The 23,720-nt window shown below is 51.3% G+C and overlaps 1 protein-coding gene across 1 annotated transcript in view; it reads right to left on the bottom strand.

Annotated features, from left to right (window-relative positions):
- Myo7a (myosin VIIA) overlaps positions 1-23,720 on the bottom strand; it is a 66,565-nt gene that overhangs the window by 32,622 nt on the left and 10,223 nt on the right. Inside the window, exons 2-14 of the mRNA XM_027407706.2 lie at positions 22,630-22,743; positions 18,305-18,457; positions 13,612-13,796; positions 13,045-13,166; positions 12,822-12,964; positions 12,531-12,644; positions 11,213-11,366; positions 10,467-10,543; positions 10,071-10,190; positions 9,274-9,416; positions 8,369-8,579; positions 7,836-7,971; positions 5,063-5,169 (exon numbers count right to left, since the gene is read on the bottom strand). Coding sequence (XP_027263507.1) covers positions 5,063-5,169; positions 7,836-7,971; positions 8,369-8,579; positions 9,274-9,416; positions 10,071-10,190; positions 10,467-10,543; positions 11,213-11,366; positions 12,531-12,644; positions 12,822-12,964; positions 13,045-13,166; positions 13,612-13,796; positions 18,305-18,457; positions 22,630-22,743 — 1,779 coding nt within the window. The remainder of the gene's footprint in view (positions 1-5,062; positions 5,170-7,835; positions 7,972-8,368; positions 8,580-9,273; positions 9,417-10,070; positions 10,191-10,466; positions 10,544-11,212; positions 11,367-12,530; positions 12,645-12,821; positions 12,965-13,044; positions 13,167-13,611; positions 13,797-18,304; positions 18,458-22,629; positions 22,744-23,720) is intronic.

Genomic DNA, 23,720 nt, shown 5'->3' with positions numbered 1-23,720 from the left:
GGTGGGTGTTGCACCCCTGTCTATAGGTGCCTCTCAGAACACTGTAACAGGGAGAAAAGGGACTAGGGAAGGCCCAGGGTCAAGCAAACAGGAAATGAAGCTTCTGGAACATGGCAGAACTCAGATTAGAGAGAGGACAATACCACCACATAATTGTTTTCCTGGCCATTTTTGTGTGAGAGCTCACTAGCAAACTTGATTTTATGTAAGATTTTATATTCTTAGAATTGTAATTCAATCATATCCTTTAGCAGCAAAACTCTAGGGTACAGGGGGCTGGAGAGATGGCTCAAAAAATGAAAGTGCTTCTGCTCTTGCAGAGGACCCAGGGTCCCAGCACCCACATGGCAGTTCAAAACAACCTTTGACTCCAGCTCCAGGGACCTGACATCCTCTTCTGACTCCAAGGGTTCCTGCATACTTGTAGTGCCTTTACATTCACACACACACACACACACACACACACACACACACACACACACACACAAAATGCTGTAAAATCTGGGGTGCAGAAGCACGTGTATGAGGTGTTGGGGGGGTAAAGGTGCTTAACCAGTACTAAATCGAGGTGATAGGCCATAGCTTCTAATGAAGCCTGCAGGAAGCAAATGTTTTTGGTTCTGAAACATGAAGTATTTTTTACCTTAAGTTCTACTTGCAGAACATTCAAATTTTTGTTCAGGGGATTTAGGGATAGGGTGATGTCTGCTCTGGCCCAACAGGATTATTGATTCAACAGCAACAGTACATACACATACAGAGCTCATAAGACAGAGCACACACAATGCACACTGAATGCACATAGTACACATATACCAAGTACACACATTCCACAGTGTACAGATACACACAAACCATACACATATACTACATACACACGCACAGCATACAGCATTATATACAAAGGCAACACCTGAGCATGCAGATACCACATATGATGCACATGACATAAACACCCACATGCACACATACAACAAGCAGACAGCATGCTCACCGTAGAGCAAACATGACTTGCTCACACCAAGCATGTTTATACCACACAAATCACTCACAAAATGCATACCCCACACGACAATGCATTTAATTCACACACAGCACACACAACCATCTAGCATAAATGCACACATATGACACAAATATGCTAAGAACACAACACTCAGAGCACACTTGCTGAACCTATGCTATGAAGCGCACATGGCACACATACTCTGAGCATACATGCACCATATACATCCCCCACAGCACCCCCACACAGCAAGCACACTATGAACACCCATGCTTATATATGACAAGCAAACACTGAGAACACACACCACACTTCCCTCACAGCACACACCCTGCATGCTACATGCTCACTGTGTAGTACATGTACACACAGTGTACTGAGAACACATACTGAGAACACATACAACATTGAACGGGGCACACACACCCTTCAAGATTCTGTCATCTTGAAGCTGTTCCCTTCTGTCTGTCCTTCCTGTTGGGGCCCCATGACAACAGGCCAGGTCTGCCTTGCTCACTGTCATGTCACGAGGGCCTGGGCAACTCACTGTCATGTGTGCCCCAGGACACACATCAACACCTTGGTCACCTGGAGTACGGGTGCACTGTTCCCTCATGGTGCACAGACTGTCCCACTTCTGGCTGTGCAAGCCAAACCCTTATGAACTCCCCTCATGCCCCTTCTCTCATATGGGACGAACCTGCAGGTCCTTCCCAGGATCTGATGCCACTCACATTTCCTTTAGTGGGGTCCAGCCTCAGCCTAGCTCTCTCATTTCCCCACGTCAACCTCCTGCCCTGTCACCATACCCAGCACTAACAACTCCATTCACAAAGCAGCTGGGCCTGGGAAATTAGCCACGTCCCTCCTCACTCCAAGGAAAGCCAGGGCCCTACCAGGATCCGTAATAGCCCCAGGATCTACTCCAGTGGCCTCTGGTCTCCACCATCCATTGGCATCTTTCCTGGTACACTGGCCTCTTGGTTCTGCCTGGGGTACACTGGGGACTTTTACACATGCACACCCCCCTCCCTGAGAAGCCCCCCTGGGGGAGGGTAGTACCTTCACTTTCCTACCAGTTTCCCAGTAAGGCCTGTCCTGACCCTCATGCTCAATTGCAGGGCCTGCCACCACCCCCGTCCTTCTCCATGCCACACCCCGCTCCGCATGCTTTATTCATTTACTGGCTCCATCACTGTTTTCCCTAAGAACAAGGTTTGGTTTAGTTTTGTGTCTGTGTGTTCTTTGCTATGTCCTGGGACCTAGGGCAATGTGTGACATATGGAGGGCACTCAATGAGCATTTATAGATTGAATGAGTGAATGATTAAGGAGATGAATGGGTGAGCGGTGGGTGAGGAGTGAATGCGTTCGTGCCTGTGGGTGAATGGGTGATTGAGGGTGTGGAGTTTGCTCTCCCAGCCTCGGCCATTGGGTTTTCATCTGGTTCTGTTTTATTCGGGGACAGCCTCCTTCCTTGTGATTACTGATTTCTGGGTCATCTGGGGATGAGGCAAAGACTGAATCCAAAACCTGAAAGGCTAATGTGAAATGGGTACAAATCGGATCTGAGGGAAGACAGATGCCATCCTGGTGTTGGGTGTCTGCCAATGAGCAAGCACGTGGCAGGCAAGAGTGAACAGCTGTCCTGTGGACATGACTGGGAGGAGATGTTCGTCTGGGTACACCCCATGTGTACACCTCCACTACACTGGTCAATAGGTCAGGGCAGATCGTGAAGCCCTGAACTGCCCTGGGGTAGTGGACACAGAATCAGAGGATGAGAACTCAGCGGCTGAGGACTTGCCTAAGCTGAGAGCTTGGGTTCCTGTAAGCAGGTGCTATGGGCTTCCATCCTGACAGAAGAGCTAAGACACTGTCTTGAGCCAATTCCCACAAGAAAGCAGCCAATTTTCCAGTACTTGCAAATCGCAGATCTCTCTTGGTCTGGGGCATAGCTCAGTACATTTCTTGCCTTGCAAGCATGGAGAACTGAGTTCAATCCCCCCCAAACCCACACACAAAAAAAATAAGTTAGGTGTTGCACACTTGTAATTCCAGTGCTAGGGAAACAGGACAGGCAAAACAGAACTGGGACTTGCTAGCCAGTCAGCCTAACCTACTTGATGAGTTCCAGGTCAGTGAGAAACCTTGTCTCAAAAACCAAGGTGTAGCCAGAAGTTGGTGGCACACACCTTTAATCCCAGCACTCGGAAGGCAGAGGCAGGAAGATCCCTGTGAGTTCAAGTCCAGCCTGGTCTACAGAGTGAGTCCTAGGAACGGCTCCAAAGCTACACAGAGAAACTCTGTCTTGAAAATACAAAACAAGGTGTATGGCTTCTGAGGAACAATATCTGAGGTAGCCCCCTGGCTTACACACACACACACACACACACACACACACACACACACACACACACACACACTCACTCACAGGATCTTGTCTGTTGTCCCAGGGCAGCCCAGGACAGCCTGGCCCATTCTAGATGACGCATTGTGTCACATCAGCATTGGAACCTGTCTCAGCACAGTGAAGGGACTTGTCCAAGGTCACATTCAACCACTGCTAGAGTGTATATATACATAACATCCAGGGAAAAATATGCTCTCTCTCTCTCTCTTTCTCTCTCTCTGAGTGTGTGTGTGTGTGTGTGTGTGTGTGTGTGTGTGTGTGTGTGTGTGTGTGTTTTATGGGTACAAGGACCAGAGTCATCCATGGGAGGGGAGATAGTCCCTATCTAGACAGGCTTAGTACATACTCCTCCCCTTAATACCCAGGGCTTTGGGTCTATCCTTGGGCTCTGGAGAGTAGACAAAAGAACTGAAGGAGAGAAGCAAAGAGAAAGTGGGACAGTGCAGTAGCTGAGGGTCTCTAACACCTTTGGGATGGGAAACAACATGACAGCCAAGACCTGAGGGAGGGACCCAGGCAGCTATCCTAGTTGAACCCCCCCCCAGGATATGTCATTAAGGTGAATGAAGCCCCTTTCTTGACCTCAGCCCTGAATCTACAAAACAGAAGACCACCTGTGCCTACAATTAAGTATGTCATCAGAGTTCCACCGAGTCCCTAGGGCCCAAGGACACAGAAGGAGATACAATAACAGGGGTGGGGCAGAAAAGGCTTAGGAACCTTCTCAACCTTCTTGTGAGCCTCAGTTTCCCCCTTAAGAAACCGAGATTACTGTAGCACACACAACTCAAAAACCAAAACCACTCCAAAAACCACTCCACAGAAAAAAACACACTCCACAAAAGACAAAAAAAATTCCATCCCTCTCTCCCTTTGCATCAGCCCTGTAAGGCTGAGCTCTCCCGTCACGGTCATCCTGGGCCCCAGGCTGGGACTTTTACCTTCATGGAAGCCGCTGCCTGGCCGACAGTGCCGGATGAATAACCACAGAGAAACTATAAGGGGAACCATGAGCAGGTGAGACAGAAGAGGCGTGGGGGAGAGAGCCAAACAGCTGCTAAGCCAGGATGAGGCGGGCCTGAGGTAGAGGCCAAGGCTCTGGCCATCATCCCAAGAAGCTCAGACACCTATACAGGCACCAGAGAATGGTGTCTCTACCCTCTTTGATCCATCCCCTCCCCTGGACCCTGGGAAGCAGGGACACAGAAAGGAATGGAATGAAAGCAAACAGCCCAGCAAGAAATTCCAGGTGACACCCACTGAGCTTCATAGGGGGCAGAGTAGGCAGTCCTCTGTATCAGCTCAGGGTCTGGGGTAGCCAACATGTCACACCTATTCTGTGTCTCCCCTTATGTCTATCTAGCAGAGGGACCTCCATGGTAAAGCCAGTCCCAAGATCCAAGTGACCTCCCACAACCTCCTTCACTGAGCCTCACACCCCAGTTATATCCTGGGTCAGTAAGCAGGACTTAGACAGAAGTATCTTGCAGGCCTTTCCTTCTGGTGCCCCAGCTAAACCCTGTCCCTTGTCCTTACTCTCTAGTTCAAGGGGCTCCATGGGTGCACAAAACTCAGAGTGGGGGTCTAGATTCAGGCCTGGCTCCCAAGGCTCCTCCCACCCAAAGGGACACCCAACAGCCTTACCATGGCAACATCAGCCTGGAAAATCTGCTTTATGAACTTGTTCCTGGAAGAGTGGACCAACTGGATGATGTCCCCATGCAGGGTATCCCGGTTCTTCTCCAGGAAGCCTGGCAGTGGCAAAGAGCAGTCATGGCCCCTATAGCAAGAGCTCCCCAAACATACAACATCTGAGCCAGAAGGACCTTCAGAATTCACCTAGCTTACCCACATCTATTCCACAGTGGGGGTCACTGGGCCTGGAGGGGACATTGGCTTACCCAAGATCACAGAGAAAATGAGGAGTAATAGATCCCCCAAATGCACAACCTTGCTCGTAGCCTATGTAACAAGTACAGGAGACCTCTGTCTCAAGGAGAGAGTGAGGCCACCTTCCCAACTGGCTCATCCCTAAGCCACGTATGAGCCTTTTAAACTAAGATGTCAGAGTCTATGATCCCCTGAAAGAGACCACATGTTGATGCTATAAGCCACCAGTAAGGCAACTAGTTACCACCACCTCCCAACTAGGCAGGACTGAGTATTTCACAGTGTCATCCCTGCCCCTGCCTGTGTTCTGGGACAGGCACTCACTGTCTCCTCCATATGAAAAGGAGGAAACTGATTTCAGGGAAGCCAAAACAGCAAGCCAGGGCAAGTTAACACTCGAACCCAGGACCCTGATGCCAACCTGGGGAGGCTACCCATACCCAGAGGGCACTGCCATTCTCAGGAATAGAGGAGCTAGACTGGCGGGGGAAATGAGGTATCCACAGGCTAGAGATGCCTGACGGGTGGGAACATAGCCAAATACAGGACTTAGGCCACCCCAAGAGCAGATCCTTGGCCTAGTGTCATGGTGATGGAAGGGTGAATTTTACAATGGCATGGTCTCTTATTAGAGACATGCCAACTTCATTATGTGACATGAAGTTCCCTTTTAAGATTTTGGTGTCCCTGTCTGAGATGAGAAAGGTAGTACCATGCATTTACCCACTGATTTCTGGACCAGGTCATGAGGGAGCCTGCCGAATGGCCCTAGACTGCTCTGAATGCTTTGGGCCCTGGGTGGGACCGTTCAGGACAATGGGCAGGATGTCAGTGTATTACACCCACAGTGAATGCCAACTTGGGGCTGGGTGAATGGGAGGGTCAGCAAGGTTCTCTGCAGCAAAGCTGCAGGAAATGCAGAACTGCAGGTGGAGTGAGTTGGGTTTGCTCCTCTACCTAATTTCCAGCTTTTCTTTCTTTCTTTCTTTCTTTCTTTCTTTCTTTCTTTCTTTCTTTCTTTCTTTCTGTTTTCATTTTTTGAGACAGGGTTTCTCTGTGTGGTTCTGGCTATCCTGCAATTCACTCTGTAGATCAGGCTGGCCTCAAACTCTGCCTGCCTCTGGCTCCCAAGAGCTGGGATTAAAGCATGTGCTACCACTGCTTTTTTTTTTTTTTTAAAGATTTGTTTTTAAGGTGGACTTTGAATCTAGCTGGTCCAGAACTCACAGAGATCCCTCTGTCTCTGCCTTCTGAGTGTACCACCATACTCAGCAAGATTTATCTTTCTGTATGTGTATGGCATGTGTGGGTAGGTGCCATAGAGGCACTGGATCCCTTAGCTGGAGTTACAGGCAATTGTGAGCCACCTAACTTGTGTGCTGGGAACTGAGCTCAGGTCCTCTGGAAGAATACTTGATTACTGAGCCATCTCTCCATCCTCCTGACTTGCAGCTTTAAATGAACCAGCTGCATGCCCATGGAAGGAGGGAAGATGTCTGGGCATCGCCTTCAACACTCTGGTCTTGTTGCTGGAAGTTGCTTTGTGTCTACTAGGCTGTACCAGGTCATAAAAGAACAGTTTAGTTCCCTTCTGAGCTTCAGTTTTCCTGTTACACAAAAGAGCACTGAGCCCTCCCATAAGAACCCAGAGCAGGAACTCACACAGACCCCATGCCCACAGAAGCACCATTTACGCTAGCTGAAGGGAAACAAGACATGTTTCCATAAGTACACGAAGAAGTAAATAGTGTGGTATATCCATGTGGCAGAATATTAGTCAGCCTTGAAAATGTAGGAAATTGACCCATGCCACAATATGGATGAACCCATATGTGACTGTGATCAGTGATGTAAGCCAGACTCTAAGAGACAAATACTGTGTCTGCACTTATACAAGGTACCTAGGTGGTGGGATCATAGCAACAGAAGGTAGAATGGAGGCTTTGGGCCAGGCGGTGAAGGATGGGAGTTTACTGATGATGGGTGAACTGACTTGTGTGTGGAGTCATGGAAAGCCCTGGAAAGGGTGGTGGTTGAAGACTCCACAGCATTGTAAATGTGTGCCATGCCACTGAATTATAGTACAAGGTGGTTATAATGGTAAACTTTGTATTGTGTATGTTTTGCCACAATTAAATGTGTTTTTTAAATCAACTTCTGAAGGGCTGGGGATATACTTTAGGGGTGGAACACTTGAGCAGCATAGCCTTGACCCCCAGTATCATAAGAAAACAAAAACAAGCCCAAAATTCAGGAGCCAGGGGTAGGTGGAGCTCCGTGTCCCAGGTCAGCCTTGTCTAGTTAGTTCCAAGGCAGCTAGGGCTACATAGTGAGAGCTTGTTTTTTGTTGTTGTTGTTGTTGTTTTAAGGCAAAAGTAAAGAAAAAAGCAAAGCACTGAATGTCATGCTTCCTGTGTCCTCTTCTTGTCCCCTCTGAACTCTGAACCATGTGCTCTCACTCCTAGCCTAGAGAAAGAGAAGGTTGGGGCATAGGCAGAAACACAGCCACCCCCACCACACCCTGTACCTTGAGTCTCGTAATAGACAATGCCTGCAAAGTGATTGATTCCGAACTGGGTCTCGTGGCTGTTCTTGGGAGGCACGTAGTTGGCATTGAGTCTGTGCTGTGAGTTCAGCTTATGCAGCATGGTGGCATCTGTACCCTGAGGGAGCAGAGTGGCCATTGCCAAGCCGCTGTCTTCCAGTGGCTCCCTACCCACATCCTTCCACCTCTCCCTGTCTTTCTCAGTAGCTGCCCCAGTCACTGCCCCATACAGGCTCTCTGAGCCTCGATGCCCATCTGTGAAGTGGGTGAACTGGAACCACACACCTTGGAATGCATGTCCCAGTTTATAGCATCTATTTCTCATGACTCAAATCCTTGGAAGGCTAAGGCTGGAGGATGCCTGGAGTCCATGAGTTCAAAGCCAGCCTGGTCAGTATAGCAAGACTCTAATCTCAATTTTTTTCCCTTTCAGCAATCCTATGCTCCCAACTGGGGCAGGCTCATGTTGCTTGTCTTAGGTTGCAGATGGGGAAGCTGAGGCTTGGTGTGCCCACCTTGGGGAACTTGCTCTCCTCATCGATGAGGGAGATGACATTCATCGGCCGGTTGGCAATCATGTCGAGCGCGTCCTGGTTGTCAGTGAACTCAATGTGTAGCCAGTCAATGCTCTCCAGGTCATACTCCTCCTGCTCCAGCTTGAACACGTGCCGCACGAAGAATTGCTGCAGGTGCTCATTGGCAAAGTTAATGCAGAGCTGCTCGAAGCTGTGAAGGGCAGAGGACCATGGACATGTGGTACCCAACTTCTGCCCTGTCACCCAGACCCGGCTCTGCCTCTACCTGCAGTGTGACCTCAGGCATAAGGCTCCCATCAGGTGGGGAGGGTGGGAATGTCAAGTCCAACCCTTATGCAGAAGAAGACTCTGGGGACAGGCAAGGGCAAAGGATGTGCCCAAGATCACTGAACATCAGAGGAGAGGTACGCTAAAAGCCAGGCTCAGGGATCTTTCCCTGAGTGACCAGCCCCCATAAAGGGCCACCAATAAGGGGAAGGAGTCTGGACACTGGAAAGGTAGATCATAGAGAGATACCACCATCACTGAGAGGCCAAGGCTGACAAGATCCAGCAAACAGAGAGAGCCCTGATGCCAGCCCAGCCTTGACTCTCATATTCAGTATGGTAGTCTGGGGGACACTGTGACATCCTTCATTGCAAGAATTGAAGTGACTGTGGTTGTAAACTCAGAGACCAGAGACCACCTTCCAAGTACCCAGGACAATGTAAGTCTTCCTCAGTATCCACCTAGGCTGGCCTCAGCTGAGCTGGAGTGGGTATGAAAGGGATCTCAAGGATGGCTGAAGGCAAGTTTCCCAAGCCTGGGGGTGTTCCTGGAGGCAGGCAAGTGCAGACTAAATGAAGAGACATAGCATTTCCCAGCCATGAGGTTCCCCATACTACCTGTTCACGGTGAAGTTCTCAAACCCAAAGATGTCCAGGAGGCCAATGGACCGGCGGGAGTTCTTCACTTCCTGGGAGGGAGGCTTGTAGATTGCAGCATTGATCTTGTCCACAATCCACACGAAGAGCCGCCCATAGATGCCCTGAAAGCCCCCCATCAACCACAGGTCAAGCCAGAGCCTCCTGGGAGGCAGTTCTTCCCCTAGACGCTTTGGGTCCCTGCTGCAGCCTGACCCATGCTATCAACGGCCCCGAGTCTTCTCTTGCTAACCATGCACTTCTGCCTCAGCAACTGCTTATTTGCTCTCTTGGAATTTTCCCAACCCTGAAGCTGGAAGGAGTCACCTTGGGGTCCAGCAACTTCATTCGTTGTATGTCTCCCCATCCTCTGAACACCTTGAGAGTCCTGAGTCCAGCACAGGACTGGTATAGACTGGGGACTTTGTGATTGGCAAGTACATGGGTATAGCAACATGAGAATTGGGGATCTTCCACCCAGCCAGACCTCATAAGATCTAAGAGGACTGGTCCTGGCTGAGGACAGCCAATCAAAACAAGCCTGAGGGGACAAAGCAGGGCCCCTTGGGAGTACAGAGCCAACTCCTATGAGATGCTTGACCTTTGGGCTCAGAAGATGACGGAGGGAACTTGGGTATCAGAGAGCCAGAGATGCTAGCCTGCTTTCTAGCCCAGGGGCCACCAAAGCAAGGTCCAGCTTGGAAACACCTTGCACCTGTCCATCAACATCTCAAACTCCTGAGAGGCAAAGAGAACAGACAGCTACTCCACTCACCCACCTTGACAAAGGCATCCCGCACATCCAGCGCCTGCTCCCTACTGAGTGGGGTGGACACTGTCTCCCCACGGGTGATGAGGGTGCGGCTGGTGAGGCAGCTCATCAGATCTGGGGGATTCACCTAGAGCAAACACACAGGTGTTGGCCCAGCCCCACCATGACTGCCTTTCATCCCAGCTGGTCCCTTCCCCACCTCTTCCCAGGTATTGTAGCAGGCAGCAGGGGGGGTGGGGGGGGACTCAGACCTCATAGTGCCACCCACTGTAGGAACAGTGGCCTAGACCCTAACTGAACAGAACTTTCCTGTCTAAAGGCCCCACAGCCAATCCCACCTCAGCCCGACTGAGCCAGGAGTTAGCCTCAGATGGACAGACGAGTGGGAGAGGCTAGCACTGACCTCCAGTAGAGAAGCGGCTGTGGCCAGTGATGGGGAGAAGAGGACCTCACAGGCATCCAAGTTTTCAAATGTACGGGCTGCCAGCAGAAAGGGACACAGTGTCAGGAAGACTGGCAGAGTGGCGGGGGACTCTGAGGAGGAACAGGCTACCATGTCTATTCTCAGGGACCTGCCCTATCCACAGACAGCATCATCGGCATGACCAATACACATCTGATTAACGTTCTCATGACAGCCCACGGACATTGTAAGAGAAGTACTAGCCTGGCTGCCTTAGTTCTGGGGACATTCATTCACTGCATGAACTTCCCAGAGCTTCTATTCTGCTCATACTGGGCACCAGTGAAAAGGCATGGTGGAATCCGGTGCCTTCTTCCAATGGACCACCTCCCACTCCAGTATGCAGTGGTGTCCAATAAGTGTGCATGCTTTGCTTTGTCTTACCCTTTACAGACAGCTGTTTGGTCATTCACACCACTGTATGAACTCAAAGAGGATACTTAGCCTTAAGGAAGAAGCCAACTGTGGGAGAGGTCTTAAAGAGCTCCAGTCATCTCTGAATCCCTCATCTGCCAGCTCTGTGGTGGGACTGCCACAGTGTACCACCCCTGAGGCTGACATCTTCCCAGCCTGCATCTTATATAACACCGTCATGGCAGACAGCACTGCCAGCACCCCGGAAAGCCAGGTGCCATGCTACCTGAGTGGGGTGTGGCACTGTGGAGCATGGCACCATGGAGCCTCACCCTCATACTGCAGATTGCCCAAGTGCAGGATGGCAGCCAGAAGCTTCGAGATCTCCCAGTTCTCCGTGTCTGTGAACATGAGCACCTTCATGGCTGAGCGGATGTTGGCATACTCCTGACTGTCCACCCGCCCCTCGCAGGTGATGCAGTTACCCTGGGGGGAGGCCATAAAAGAGTAGGTCAAGAGGGTATCAGGGAGGCCAGGAGGGCAAAGTCTCCAGGATATCTAGAATACTCCTGTGGGGCTTCTCCAATGCACCCTGCCATGAGTAACAACTGGGCACTGACACCAGGCCCACACCATCACTCACTTCCATCACAGCTCACAACACCAACACCTCTCCAGGCTCCACACAGCCCCAGGGTGACCACTCTTAGGGGAGTGCCCATCAAATGTCACTATATGGGATGCACAGATGGGGACTATAGATGTCAGCCTCAGTGGTGGTACACTGTGTGTGTGTGTGTGTGAGAGAGAGAGAGAGAGAGAGAGAGAAAGAGAGAGAGAGAGAGAGAGAGGCAGAGATACACAGAGACACACAGAGACACACACACAGAGGCAAAGAGATAGAGAGATAGAGAGATAGAGAGATAGAGAGAGACAGAGACACACACAGAGAGACACAGACACACACACACATACACAGAGGCAGAGAGACAGACAGACACATACACACACACACACACACAGAGAGAGAGAGAGAGAGAGAGAGAGAGAGAGAGAGAGAGAGAGATCCAGCCAGCCATCCAGCCATCCAGTTAACAAAGTATACTGAAATCCTGTCATGCCTACAACACTTTTAAATCCTGGGCAGGCTCTCTCCAGGGAGGTAGAGTGAAATTCTCAGCCTAGCCTGCTATGTGCACAGTCCCTTGAGCAATGGTTCTCAACCTTCCTAATGCCGTGACGCTTTAATACAATTCCTCATGTTGTGGTGACCCCAACCTTAAAATTACTTTCATTGCTACTTTATAATTGTAATTTTTCTCCTGGAGGTCCAGGCCTCAGCAACCAGCTCCTGCAATTCTCAAAGGCCCAGCATGTGTATGTGAGTAGGTCCATGCACCTAGATCTGTCGCTCCTGTGTGCTGTGTCCCTATGTCCCATGTTGACCTCAAGAAATGTGTCTGTGTTAAGGAGTCAATAGGGACATGTGTCCAACTGAGGGTGGGGGCTTTAAGACATGAACTAGCTTGGGTGGGCTGGGACAGGCAGGAACAAGGGAAGGCTGGGAGCTGTGACAGAGCCACACTGGTGAGTCTAATCTTGTCTAATTGACTGAGACAGATGTTTACCCCAGGGTCACCTGGGCCTCACCATGGCCAAGTAGTTGTAGTCAGCAGCCTGGCCCAGGCCCAGTTTCTTCTTCTGCTCCTCATTCATGCCCTCTAGCATACAGTAGAACACGTGGTAGTTCCTCTCATCAGGGGCCTGGAAGTGACACCAGTATTGGGACGAGAGAACACATGGGCCAGAATTTCACAGGGGACCTTGGACACTCGGGAAGCAGATGGCAGGGCAGCATGGTAAAGGGTAGACCAGACCACGTGGACAGTGGTGCCCACCCACCCAACGAAGACACTACCCACACTAGGAGCCAGGGCTCACCTGCCGGCAGACTCGAGATTTCTCCAGCAGGTACTGCTCTATTTTGGCGCCCTCGATGGCACCACGCTTGTTAAAGTGGATGTCAATGTATTTGCCGAAGCGGCTGGAGTTGTCATTACGGATGGTCTTGGCATTCCCAAATGCTGCAGAGTGGCAGAAAACACAGGTGAGACTGGATGAACCCCAGTGCTGCACTCAGCTCACCCTCAAAATCCGGCCCTACCTTCCAGGATGGGAGTGGCCTCCAGCACCTGCTGCTCGATCCATGAGTGCTGTCCACTGATGGCCGCCAGGAACTGAAGGATCAGCTTTGTGCTCTCTGTCTTGCCTGCTCCTGACTCCCCGCTGCAGAGGGTGGGAGTGGCAGGATGGGCCTCAGCCCCTGCTGTCCCACTAACTAATGTATCTCACTATAGGCTGATGATCTGGCCCTCAAGGAGCACAGAGCTCCCCCATACCTCCATCCCTACTGGTCATAGAGCATGACCCATGTGAACTGCTCAACAACTGATGCTTTGGCCTCTTGCTTTGCCCAAGAGAAAACAGGAGACAGATCTCAACTGATTGCAGCTTAATAGGAAACTTCAGGAAACAATGTTGCCCTCAAAAGCCAGCATCAGCCCTTGTAGTGGTAAGAGGAATGTAAGACTTGGGAATGCATGGGTGACTTTACACACTCTGACCCAGCACAGAGGGCACAGCCAGCTCCTGGGGAACATGATGGCCTTCTAACCTCACCGTATTAACAGGAGGGCAGAAAGCTGGGGCTCACACTGGGAATGCTGCCTACCTGATGATACAGCACTGGTCCCGGTTGTTGCGTTTCATGTTGAAGTAGCAATTATCCGCAATGGCAAAGATGTGGGGGGGCATCTCCCCTATCTTCTTGTTGGTGTATTGGCGGATGTGCTCCGGTGAGTAGATGGAGAGCAGTTGGTAGGGATTCACAGCTACCAAGATGGAACCTGTATATGTCTGCAAGCAGCAAGGGCAGGCATTCACACTGTCAGGCAGCAGGTGTGGAATGGCAGTGTCTGCCCTGTGCAGCCCTGGAGTCCACAGACATGGCAGGAACCAAGTGGGTCCCAGACTGGCTTTGGGTCTGGCTCAGAGACATTTGATGAAGGGTGGAGGGGACAGCAGGAAGTCCCTAAACCTGGATTGCCTTCTCTGATCTGTACAAAGGATGAGCTATAACTGTTCATATGAAGATGAATGAGATAGTGCATTTCAGATTCAAAGCACAAAGCAGCGACAACTCAAATACTATCTCCCTCCTTTGGCCCCAATCTCTGCATCTAAGACCTTTAAAGCAAAATTAAAAAACTGGACCATGTTCAGAGGGGAGACTGGGATGGTAAAGAAGCCACTAGAGGGACCAAGTCATAAAGAGCAGAAGGCCTGGGGCTGGAATGTGGTACGGAAGTGGCTGAGATTGAGGGCTTGAGCAGGAGGAGCTTTTTCTATAGGCAGAGGTAGCTGCCATATCCATGGATGGAGCTTAGGGACCCGAGGCTGTTTCCATTCTGTTCCTATATGAGAGCATGGGCAAGACTTCCTGCTGTGCCCTGGGGTCCTATCAATCACCAGGGCAGGGTAAGGCCATGGAGGCTGAGTTACTCCTCCCTACTCCCACCTCACCTCAAGCTAGAAAAGGTCAGGCCCTGCCTGTCCTTGGTGATAGATGTTTTGATGTCTGGAGCCTAGATAGGCTGAAGAGACAGATTGTCTACACAGCAGAGGTGGCAGCCTCCCCTGTGTCCCCGACCTCTGCCGCCAGGAGTCAGTGCACCAGAGTGACCAGCATTCCCCAGCAGCTCAGCCCAGTGTGGCATGCAGGGAAAGAGGCTGTGGTGCCCAGCCCAGGCCAGGGGAACTGTGCAGAGAAGCGCTGACCAAGCCAAGAGACCCCAGTTCCAGAAGCTCCCCTCCCCTTAAACCACCTCCTCCAAACACTGCAGTCAGAAGCACCCAAGACTCGCTTTCACAGCTCCCCTCAGGGCCAGGAGCCCAAGTAGGAAAAGAAGTGAAGCAAGGAAGCCAAGAGGAGCAGCGCAGCCCAGCAAGCCTCACTGCTGTGCCACACTCACTCGCCTGGCACAGTTGGTCTGTTACAAAGTAAGGAACAGGTAAAGAGTCAATGGGAAGGAGGCCACAGAGACCTCTCCAGGAGCCCAGGCCTAGGCTAACAATGGGGCGAGGACCCTGTGGCCACCATCCCACAGCTCCATCTCACACAGCTATGGAATACAGCTGACTCTTGTCTCCAGATAAGGAAACCATCCATGCCTGAGCGTTAACCTCAAGAAGCATCACTTTGGTCAGCCTCAGTCTGCTTATTTGTGAAAGGGGATGGCTCGCTGGCCCCCTTCCAGGGCCTCCATAGAGACTAAAGGACAGAGGCACCATCCTTGCCAGACACCAGGGGCCTAAGTGCCACCTTAATCTCTTCCTAATACTTGATCAAAAATGTGGCACCTGTCACCAACACACAGCAGGAGGCCGGCCCCACAAAGTCACTCCACAGTCCTCACCATTAGAGCTCCAAGAAGCCCCTGCATCTTTCAGTGAGAGGTAGGGGCTGGTCAGCAGCCGAGATAGGACCCTAAAGGCCATGACATTTAGGGAATCTGCTGGAGAAATGTCATTCTGGCAGCCAGAGAAGACAAATGTCATTTACCATTTCAGACCTAATGATCCAGCCTACAGAGTTTCCCCCGAGAGGCTCAATGGCAGGGGATGTGACAGGAAGGAATGTGGAGATGTCACAACGTCCCAGGACTTCCTGCGGCTGCTTCTGGTGGAGCCTGTCCTCCCACCACTGCTCCAGGCCATTTCCAATCTGCTTGCAACCCAAGGATCCGTGGACTCAAGATTCTTCAATGTCCCACCTCCTGGAGGTCACCATGTGATGGCCATAAGGGCTCCCAAGCCAGCACTCCTCCAGCCCTGCTCTCAGGCTGCCCCACTCAGCCTCCAGTACCATCACGCCCTTCACTCCTCCCTGTTGCCAGCCCACAGTCCCAGCTGCAGTCCCTGGTCCAGGATGCTAGATCCTTATTGGTCCCCTGAGGTGCTTCCCCACCCGGTTCCTGTCCCCACCTTTGCTCCATCTCTCCTTCACTTGTAGCCTATGTGGGCTTCACTAGGTTGTAACCAGGTCATCCTCTGCTGACACACATCCCTGCTTCCTACAACCTCAGGACTTGGTACACATCTCTCGGTTACTCTTCATCTTGCAGATGAAGAAGCCTTCCACTGAACCCCTGGCCCAAAGCCCCTCCCTGTCCTGCTGAACCGGGCTGGAACACTCAGCCCCAGCCTTTTGCCATCACACCCCACATGTTCCCTACAGTGCTTAACACAGAATACAGGACACACTCAGCAGTGTCTGTTAAGTGGTGAAGTGATTGGTATTAATGGGCTGAGTGGGCAGCATTGGTGATTATCTCCAGGGACTAGAGGGAAGGGAGCTAAGGAATACCCTGCTAGCACTCAGGACCACACCAGTCACATTACCAAAAATGAGGCCTAGGATAGACAGACTACTGTGAATAGATATTATACTACTGTCTATAGAGAAGTTCACACATAGGTGTGCACACATGTGAAGGTATATACATGTGTGTATATATATGTATGTATGCTTGTCCCACATTTGAATGTGTACATAAGTACTCATGATCAAACACATGTATGTACATGTGTATACACATACACACATGTACACATGTATACCATCTGAGTACACACAGACACACACAGTCTTTCCCCTGTGGGAACAGTGAGATAGATACCATTGCAATCAGCCAGAAGGGATACTCCAATTTTTTATAGTACACACATCGGGTTAAGCCTGTACCATAAAGGGCCAGTGAGACTGTTGAGGAGTTAAAAGCACTTACTGTACAAGCCTTCTGACCTGAGTTTGAGCCCCAGAATCTGTGTGAAAAATCGAATGCAGCAACATGCATCTGCAATCCCAGCACTCACATAGGAGAATTGGCTGGAAGCTTACAAGCCAGCTAGCCTGGAGTATGCAGCACAACAAAACAAGAGAAGCCCTGCTTACAAAGTGGAAGGAGAGAACCAGCCCCCAACGTCGTTCACATGTGGTGGCTGTGGCAACGTGCACCTGCACACATACTGTATATAGTTCATTTTAAAATACTCCAAACAAGGCCATTTCTTCATTGGGAAGGATGTCCCTGGAAGGAGGGCAAAGTCAAAAAGATCCTTGGGGGGCACAAGTCTTTGCAGCTCCAGATGTGAGGTATGGCCTCTTTGCTTTCAAGACAGTCCTAGCTTGTCATTTTTAATGAATAAATATCTTAAACTTTCTGTTGATGGGGAATGTCCTTCTCTGTATATGTTCATCTTATTGATTGTTGAATGAAGTACTGTTTGGCCAATGAGGCAGCAAGTTAGGTGGGACTAGAAGTCGAGGAGGATTCTGGGAAATGTAGTAAAGAGATCCAGGCAGGAAGTGACATAGCAGGGAGACTCATATAGAAGCAAGGGCAAGAAGGAAGTGGTCCCTTCTCTCTTCCTCCTGGTCTCTGCTCTGGAGTCACCATGTGAGCCCGGGGAAGACAGGATGCTTCTGCTGGCATCCGATAAGTCTTATAAAAATATAGATTTATGATAATTAAGACTGAGCTAACAGATGAGAAATCCTAGTCATTAGCCAAGAAGCATTTGTACCTAATATAAGTCTCTGTGTGTTACTTGGGACCTTAATGTGGTGGCGGGCAGAACTTGGGCAGCCTGGAAGAAAGCATCCACATGGCAACAGGGCTCAGGTGGTTTGGAGTAAAGACTTATTGTTACATTTTGTTTAATTTCTAATACCATAAATATCATCATATGACTGGAACCAACAAAAGTGTTTGGCTGCCTCAATAATTTTAAAAGGCTTTGAGTTCTGATGATGAAACCAAGGGGGTTTCTATCCACTAAGTATCTCCAGAGCAAGTGTCCTACCTGCTTACATTGCCTCTGGGACCTAAATTTATTTGTATCTCCATGGAATCACTTCTCTGCATCCCACTAGGAACCAATAATGGTTCCACGGGATGGGGTGGTCTGCCTGGTTCTACTAAGGTTCTCTGATCCTTCTTTTCCCTTCCTAAGGACACATGCTCCTTAGATACCCCCTCCCACACCCCTTCCCCAAACTCATCTTGAGGCTTTAGGGCCAGCCCTCATTTCACACCAAATCATAGGGCAGGGGAGCAGCCCCTGGGTTTCCCAACTGGGAAGATGCTAAGCCTGTCCCTGAGCAATCCTGGCCTCTAGTTTCCAAGACCATGAGGCCTGTAAACCTGCAGTATAACAGCCCTTGCCCCAACCCCAGTCCCAAAGAGCCCAGAGCCCTGGCCCAGGAGGAGGAAACTCAGAGGGAGCACCTCATGCAGAGCTGCCGAAGTACAGGAGTCTGGGCCTCTGGGTCTAGCACAGGGGCAGCTATGGGTGGTACTCACGTAGATGAGGTGGTCCCTGTAGCGAATGAGCAGGTTGCGCAGAATGCCTGCCTCATTGAGATCTCCCAGGCGGATCATGTCCTCCACACCATGTACTGAGGTGGGGTGCATCGGCTTGATGTGCGTGGCATTTTGAGGGGAAATCCAGTGTTCCTGCAGGCAACACAGCCCTCATGTCAGCTGCAGCTCCTGTACCAAGCTGCGCAGAGGGTTGGGAGCCCTGGGTCTGTGATACGGTCCGGCTCTGACTGGATTGAGTCTGGGGATTTTACTGGTCTCTACCCATCAAGGCAGCTCTCCTCCTCTCAAAGAATGTTGTCCACAGACATATATGGAGGGTAAGGCAGGTAACCCCCACCGGGGGTTATCATTAAAGGGATCAGGCCCCCCAGTGGCATTGCAGGCCAGAGTGAGAGCATCGGAATTGAATTTAAAGGGCTTGACTTCAAAGCCAAGCTCCAGTCAACAAATACATACAAGTTCAACAGGGCTATTGCAGGCAGCGTGCTGAGGACCACCTCTCCAGGGAGGTAGCATTCAAGCGGAGACCTGAATGAAGACAACGTTTCTGTAAGAAGTGAGGAGAGGGGCCAGCAAAACCAGCGCTTCCCAGGCGGTGTGGGCGTGGCATGTAAGGGCTGCACATAGGCAGTGACAAAGGGTCTCACCAGGACGTCTTTCACAGGCCTAACTATATAGAGCTGCAGGAGTGGAGAGTTTCGGGACCTACGAGCTGAGGTGGGAATTGCTATAGTCCTCTCGTCTCTTTCCTGCACTGTTCCCTGCAGCCACCAGATGGCAGATGAGGGCATCTAGAAGGCTCTTGGATTCTTTCCTCTGGCCAATAGAGCCTTGGTTTCCTGGAATTGATGGGTTCAAGAAGCTTCTCACAGACAGGCTCAGTGGTGCACACCTTAAATCCCAGCACTCAGAAGGCAAAGACAGGTAGATTTCTGAGCTCGAGGCCAGTCTGGTCTAGAGAGTGAGTTCCAGGACAGCTATAGCTACACAGAGAAACCTTGTCTCGAAACACCAACCAACCAACAAAACAATCTCATATCCCCAGACTCTGACCTGTGCTCTAGGCTAGGCTATGGCCCTAGCTCAGCCAAACTCACTTTCCATCACCTTGAGCCAGGAAGAAACATGGTTTCTGGGGGTAGGTAGAAGGAACCTCTCTGCTACCAGCCCTCAAAGCCCATAGGTTTGCTAATGGATGCAATGCACACGGCATGACCCTGCACACTTCCATCTCCTCCAGATGTTCTTAGATATCACCAGCCGGACAGGAGTCCCAAGCAGCATCAGTCCTGGGCTGCCCCCCTGACAGATCTGGTCACGTGATCTTACCCATCCCACCCTCCAATGGCTGTCACGGTAGCAGCCACACCCTGGTCCACACCTTTTCTCTCCTCTGGCAGCTCAGTCCCGGCTTCAAGGAGTGAAGCAGTAGCTTGCTCGCCTGCCCGCCTGCTCAGAGGGGTCAGGGCAGGGCCAGCCAGAGGCCTGCTCCAGCTTCCGGAGCATTCCATGGCACTCCAGCAGGAAAAACTTAATCCAATCCAGGTCCTCACACTGCTGTTCCCAATGCACAAGGGGCCCAGTAGTGACGTCAAGGACCTGTCTACATTTTCAGCACTGTGTGGAACATTCCTCTCTTCCAAACACTCTGATAAAAGCTGATCCATTTGGAAAATTCCCTTTGCCTATCCCTGGCCCCTGAGTGGGATCAGAGGGAATGGGGCCTCTGGCAAGCTCTCTACCTGGCCTTCGCCCCCACTTTGATCCACAACTCCTTCCTAAAGAGGTCAGTTAGATAGTTCAACAGGGCTACTGTGGGGCAAGGTGCTGAAGACCCACTTGCCCAAGGAGGTAACTTTCAAGCTGAGGCCTGAATGAAGAGAAAGATTTCTGTGAGAAGTGAGGAGAGAAGGCCAGACCCAGGGGGTCAACAAAACCAGCTCTTCCCAGGCTATGAGGGCGTGGCATGGGAGGGGTCAGCAGGGGCAGTGGCAATAGGCATCTGACCCCACCAGGGTGTCTTTCACAGGTCTGGCTGGTGAACTGGATGGAGCTGGGGGGATGGGAGACAGGACTGAGGCCAAGCGGCCTCTACAAGCTTAGAGTAAGGTTCCTCACTCAATCACCTTCCCAGGTGTCCAGGACCTCATCTACAAATGAAAAGCAAAGACAATAGTGCTCCTGGCATGGGGGAGGGGAAAGCTAGCTTGCCTAGAGAGTCCTGTCAGGTGTGTAGGTCACTGAGGCCTGGAATACACTCAGCCAGATATGGGTCAGACACTCTGAGCCACCAGATTACAAAGGCCATGTGTGTTCTTGTCATAACCCACAACAGAGAAGTGGGGCCTTGGGACACAGTGACAGACTCAGTGACTGGTCAGGTTAAGAAGCCTGGCTCCACCTCCTGTGTGGGGGGGTGCCCTGCTGAGAGCAGTGGCTTTCGGGTCAAGGTCCATAGCCCACAGCAGGGGCCAAAGTGTAAGAAGGCTAGGAATGAAGACAGTGTCTGAAGACTGACAGGGACAGAAAAAGAGACACAGAAGAAAGACAAAGAAAGGAAGGGAGGGAGAGACAGGGTGGGGTGGAGGGAGCGGTGCAGAGAGAAATACCATGGACAAGTTTGAAGGAGGGGACACACACATCTGGGAAGGAGCTGGCTGGGACTATGCTAAGGGGACAGGTATTCTCCTGTACGAGGTGGGGTCCCCCAGTAGGCACAGGGAAGGATTTCACAGAGGCCGGAAGGCCAGAGCTTCCACATTCTGCAAGTGTTCTCCAGAGGGCCATCACACCCCCTCCACCTCCCCCTCCCTCCCACAGCCCCCACCCTTAAAGCCTTGGTGGGGTTGTGTGCAGAATGGGAGGGGACCTTCAGGATCCAGTGACACAGAGTTACGGGATACCATCTGACATGCAACCTGACCCAGGTGAAACTCTACCCTCTCAGGTAAAGTCCCTGTCCCCATCCTCAGAGCTGGGAGCATCACCCACCTGTCTGCTGCCAGCCCACCTTGCACACACCTCCCTGGGACTCAGCCTCACAGAGGATTCCCAGAGCATCAGAAGGAGGGAAGGAAGGACTCTTTGGCCTCATGCCCAGGGCACACCCTAGCCTCTACAGCCTGAGTCCTGTAGGCTACTGTAGTGGCTGCTGAGAGGCTGGTGGCAGGAACACATGCAGAAGTAGAGACCCTGAATTCTAATCCCAGCCCCAGTGATTGTGAACTTTGTGACTCACCGTCACCTGATGGGGTTACAGTTATTGTCTGTCCTGCCTTTCACAGATGCCATGAGAATCCAGACAGAACTTAGGTCAGGAGCTCTGAGGGGTGGCCCTGCAGGGCCCTAGGGACATCAGTGGTTCCTTGCCCTAGGCTCACAGCCCCTAGGCCTACCTCCCTTGTCCCAGCAGGACCTTTTTCAAGTCACTGCACTCTCTATTCCCTCTCGGTTCTCCCAAGACTAGGAGACCAAGACAGGAATTCAGTCTAGGCTGTTCCCAGAGCCAGCCATAGCATTAGACACAATCCTGACTATGGCAAGTGGAAGTTTCCCTGGTCCTTCATGTCTCCATCACACTACACTCTTGGGCTCTGCCCTGCATCTACATGTCCCCAGTGCACACACACATGAGCACACAGAGACACACGCACATGCGTACACATATGCACACTCATGCACATGCACTCACATGCAAAGGCACATACACATGCTGTGAACATATGCTCTGAGACCAATGGCTGCCCCCAGGTCCTCAGCCTTCCTTGTAGTCGGCCCCTTTCCTTTCATCTTTGCCTCCTTCCTCAATTCTGCATCATTACTACCTATCAAGCCTGCACTTCGGGGGTCCTTTCCATGAGATATGAAGAGGTGATGGGTGACTTAGACAGACTTCCTAAGGGCAATGTGGGTGATAATCCCACAAGCCCACAGAGCAAAGCCCAGTGTTCCTAGATGGATGCCAACTATTCTGAGGTGCTCAGCACACAAAGGCTCCCACGTGGGGCTCATCTTACTAAAGAGGAAACTGAGGCTTGAAAGGAAGGATTTTGATATGACTCCAAGCACCCCTAGCCATGCCAAGGAGCTCCCCCAGCATAGCACACACACACAGCTTTCACTCCTATGTCCCAGAATGGCCTGAAGGCTTTGGAAATGTGCAAACAGGGAACAAAAGAGAGTCTCTCTTGCTGGAGCAGAGGGTGTGTGTGTGGGGGGGGTTGACATTTCCTAGTCACTTCCCATTCAGGGCAGCTGTCACTGTAGCCTTCCCAGGCAGGGTTGGGGGAAGGAGGTTTACTCACATTGCCTTCGTCATCCACCACCTGGATCTGCCCAGAGTCGCAGAGCTTCACCACAGCCCCGATGGGCACATCAAACTCCTGGCCTGACTTCAGGTCCATCCACACGTAGTCTCCCTGTAGGCAGGAGATCCTGCTGCTGAGCCTGGAGAGCCAGTGCACGCAAGCTCAGCAGTCTTCTAGCCCATCACCACTGAGGCTTGGGATCTGAGCCAGAAGAGAGGGCAGGGGAGCCCTTGCTTTCTGGGAGCCTCAGGGTGGCCAGCCTTAAGCTGGGGCTCACAGTGTCATCAATGCCTCTTCTGTAAGCCAGGTCCCCTCACCTTCCGGTGAGTGAGCTGGGACTCAGGGAGAGGCGCAGCCTCCCAAGGGCAGCCTCAGCCCAGGCCTGTCTAAAGCTGTGCTGGCCAGGGCCTGTGGACCTACAGACACCCGACAGACTAGAGACCGAGGCAGAAACACCAAATCACATCCTCTCTGCCCCCAAAGGGCACAGGAACCACGGGGCTGTGGCAAACATTGCAGGTTCCATCAAATCATCCTAGCAATTGATTCCGGTGGGTCCACCACTCTCTGCTGAGCCTAGGGTAAGAGGGCACATGGATCCCGGGCTTGTGAGGAGAGCCCAGACCTTGAAGGTGGTGGGGGAGGGGTTCCATTTCCATGTTCCCTGCAGCATCTGGTCCAAAGCCTGGCTCTTTACTCACATTCAGAGAAATGAATCAAGAACAACTATATTCCATGCTGACATATTCATCATTGTATTAGGTACCTACTGAGGACCAAGTTCTGGTCGATTTAGAAGGAACAGTGACCAATATAGAGTTTCTCTTCCAGTTGAAGAAATTAGAATAGTAGCGACCAAGCAAAGCTCTTCCCAGGATCCCTATGGACACTGGTGAGTGCAGTATAAGGAAGAACCTTGAAGTGATAGAGAATGACAAGCAGCTACAGGAAAATAACCACTCCAACTTGGCAGCCAATAAATCAGGCAGTGGAGGAAACCACTGCACTGAGATCTGAAGGGTAAAAAGCAGCCATGAATGGAAAGAACAGTGGAGATGGCATGTGCAAAGGCCCTGAGGCAGCAGGAA

Source organism: Cricetulus griseus, chromosome 3 (genome assembly GCF_003668045.3).
Source record: "Cricetulus griseus strain 17A/GY chromosome 3, alternate assembly CriGri-PICRH-1.0, whole genome shotgun sequence".
Taxonomy (NCBI): domain Eukaryota; kingdom Metazoa; phylum Chordata; class Mammalia; order Rodentia; family Cricetidae; genus Cricetulus; species Cricetulus griseus.
Note: the sequence above shows the minus strand (reverse complement) of the source record. Positions and strands in the feature narration are given on the sequence as shown.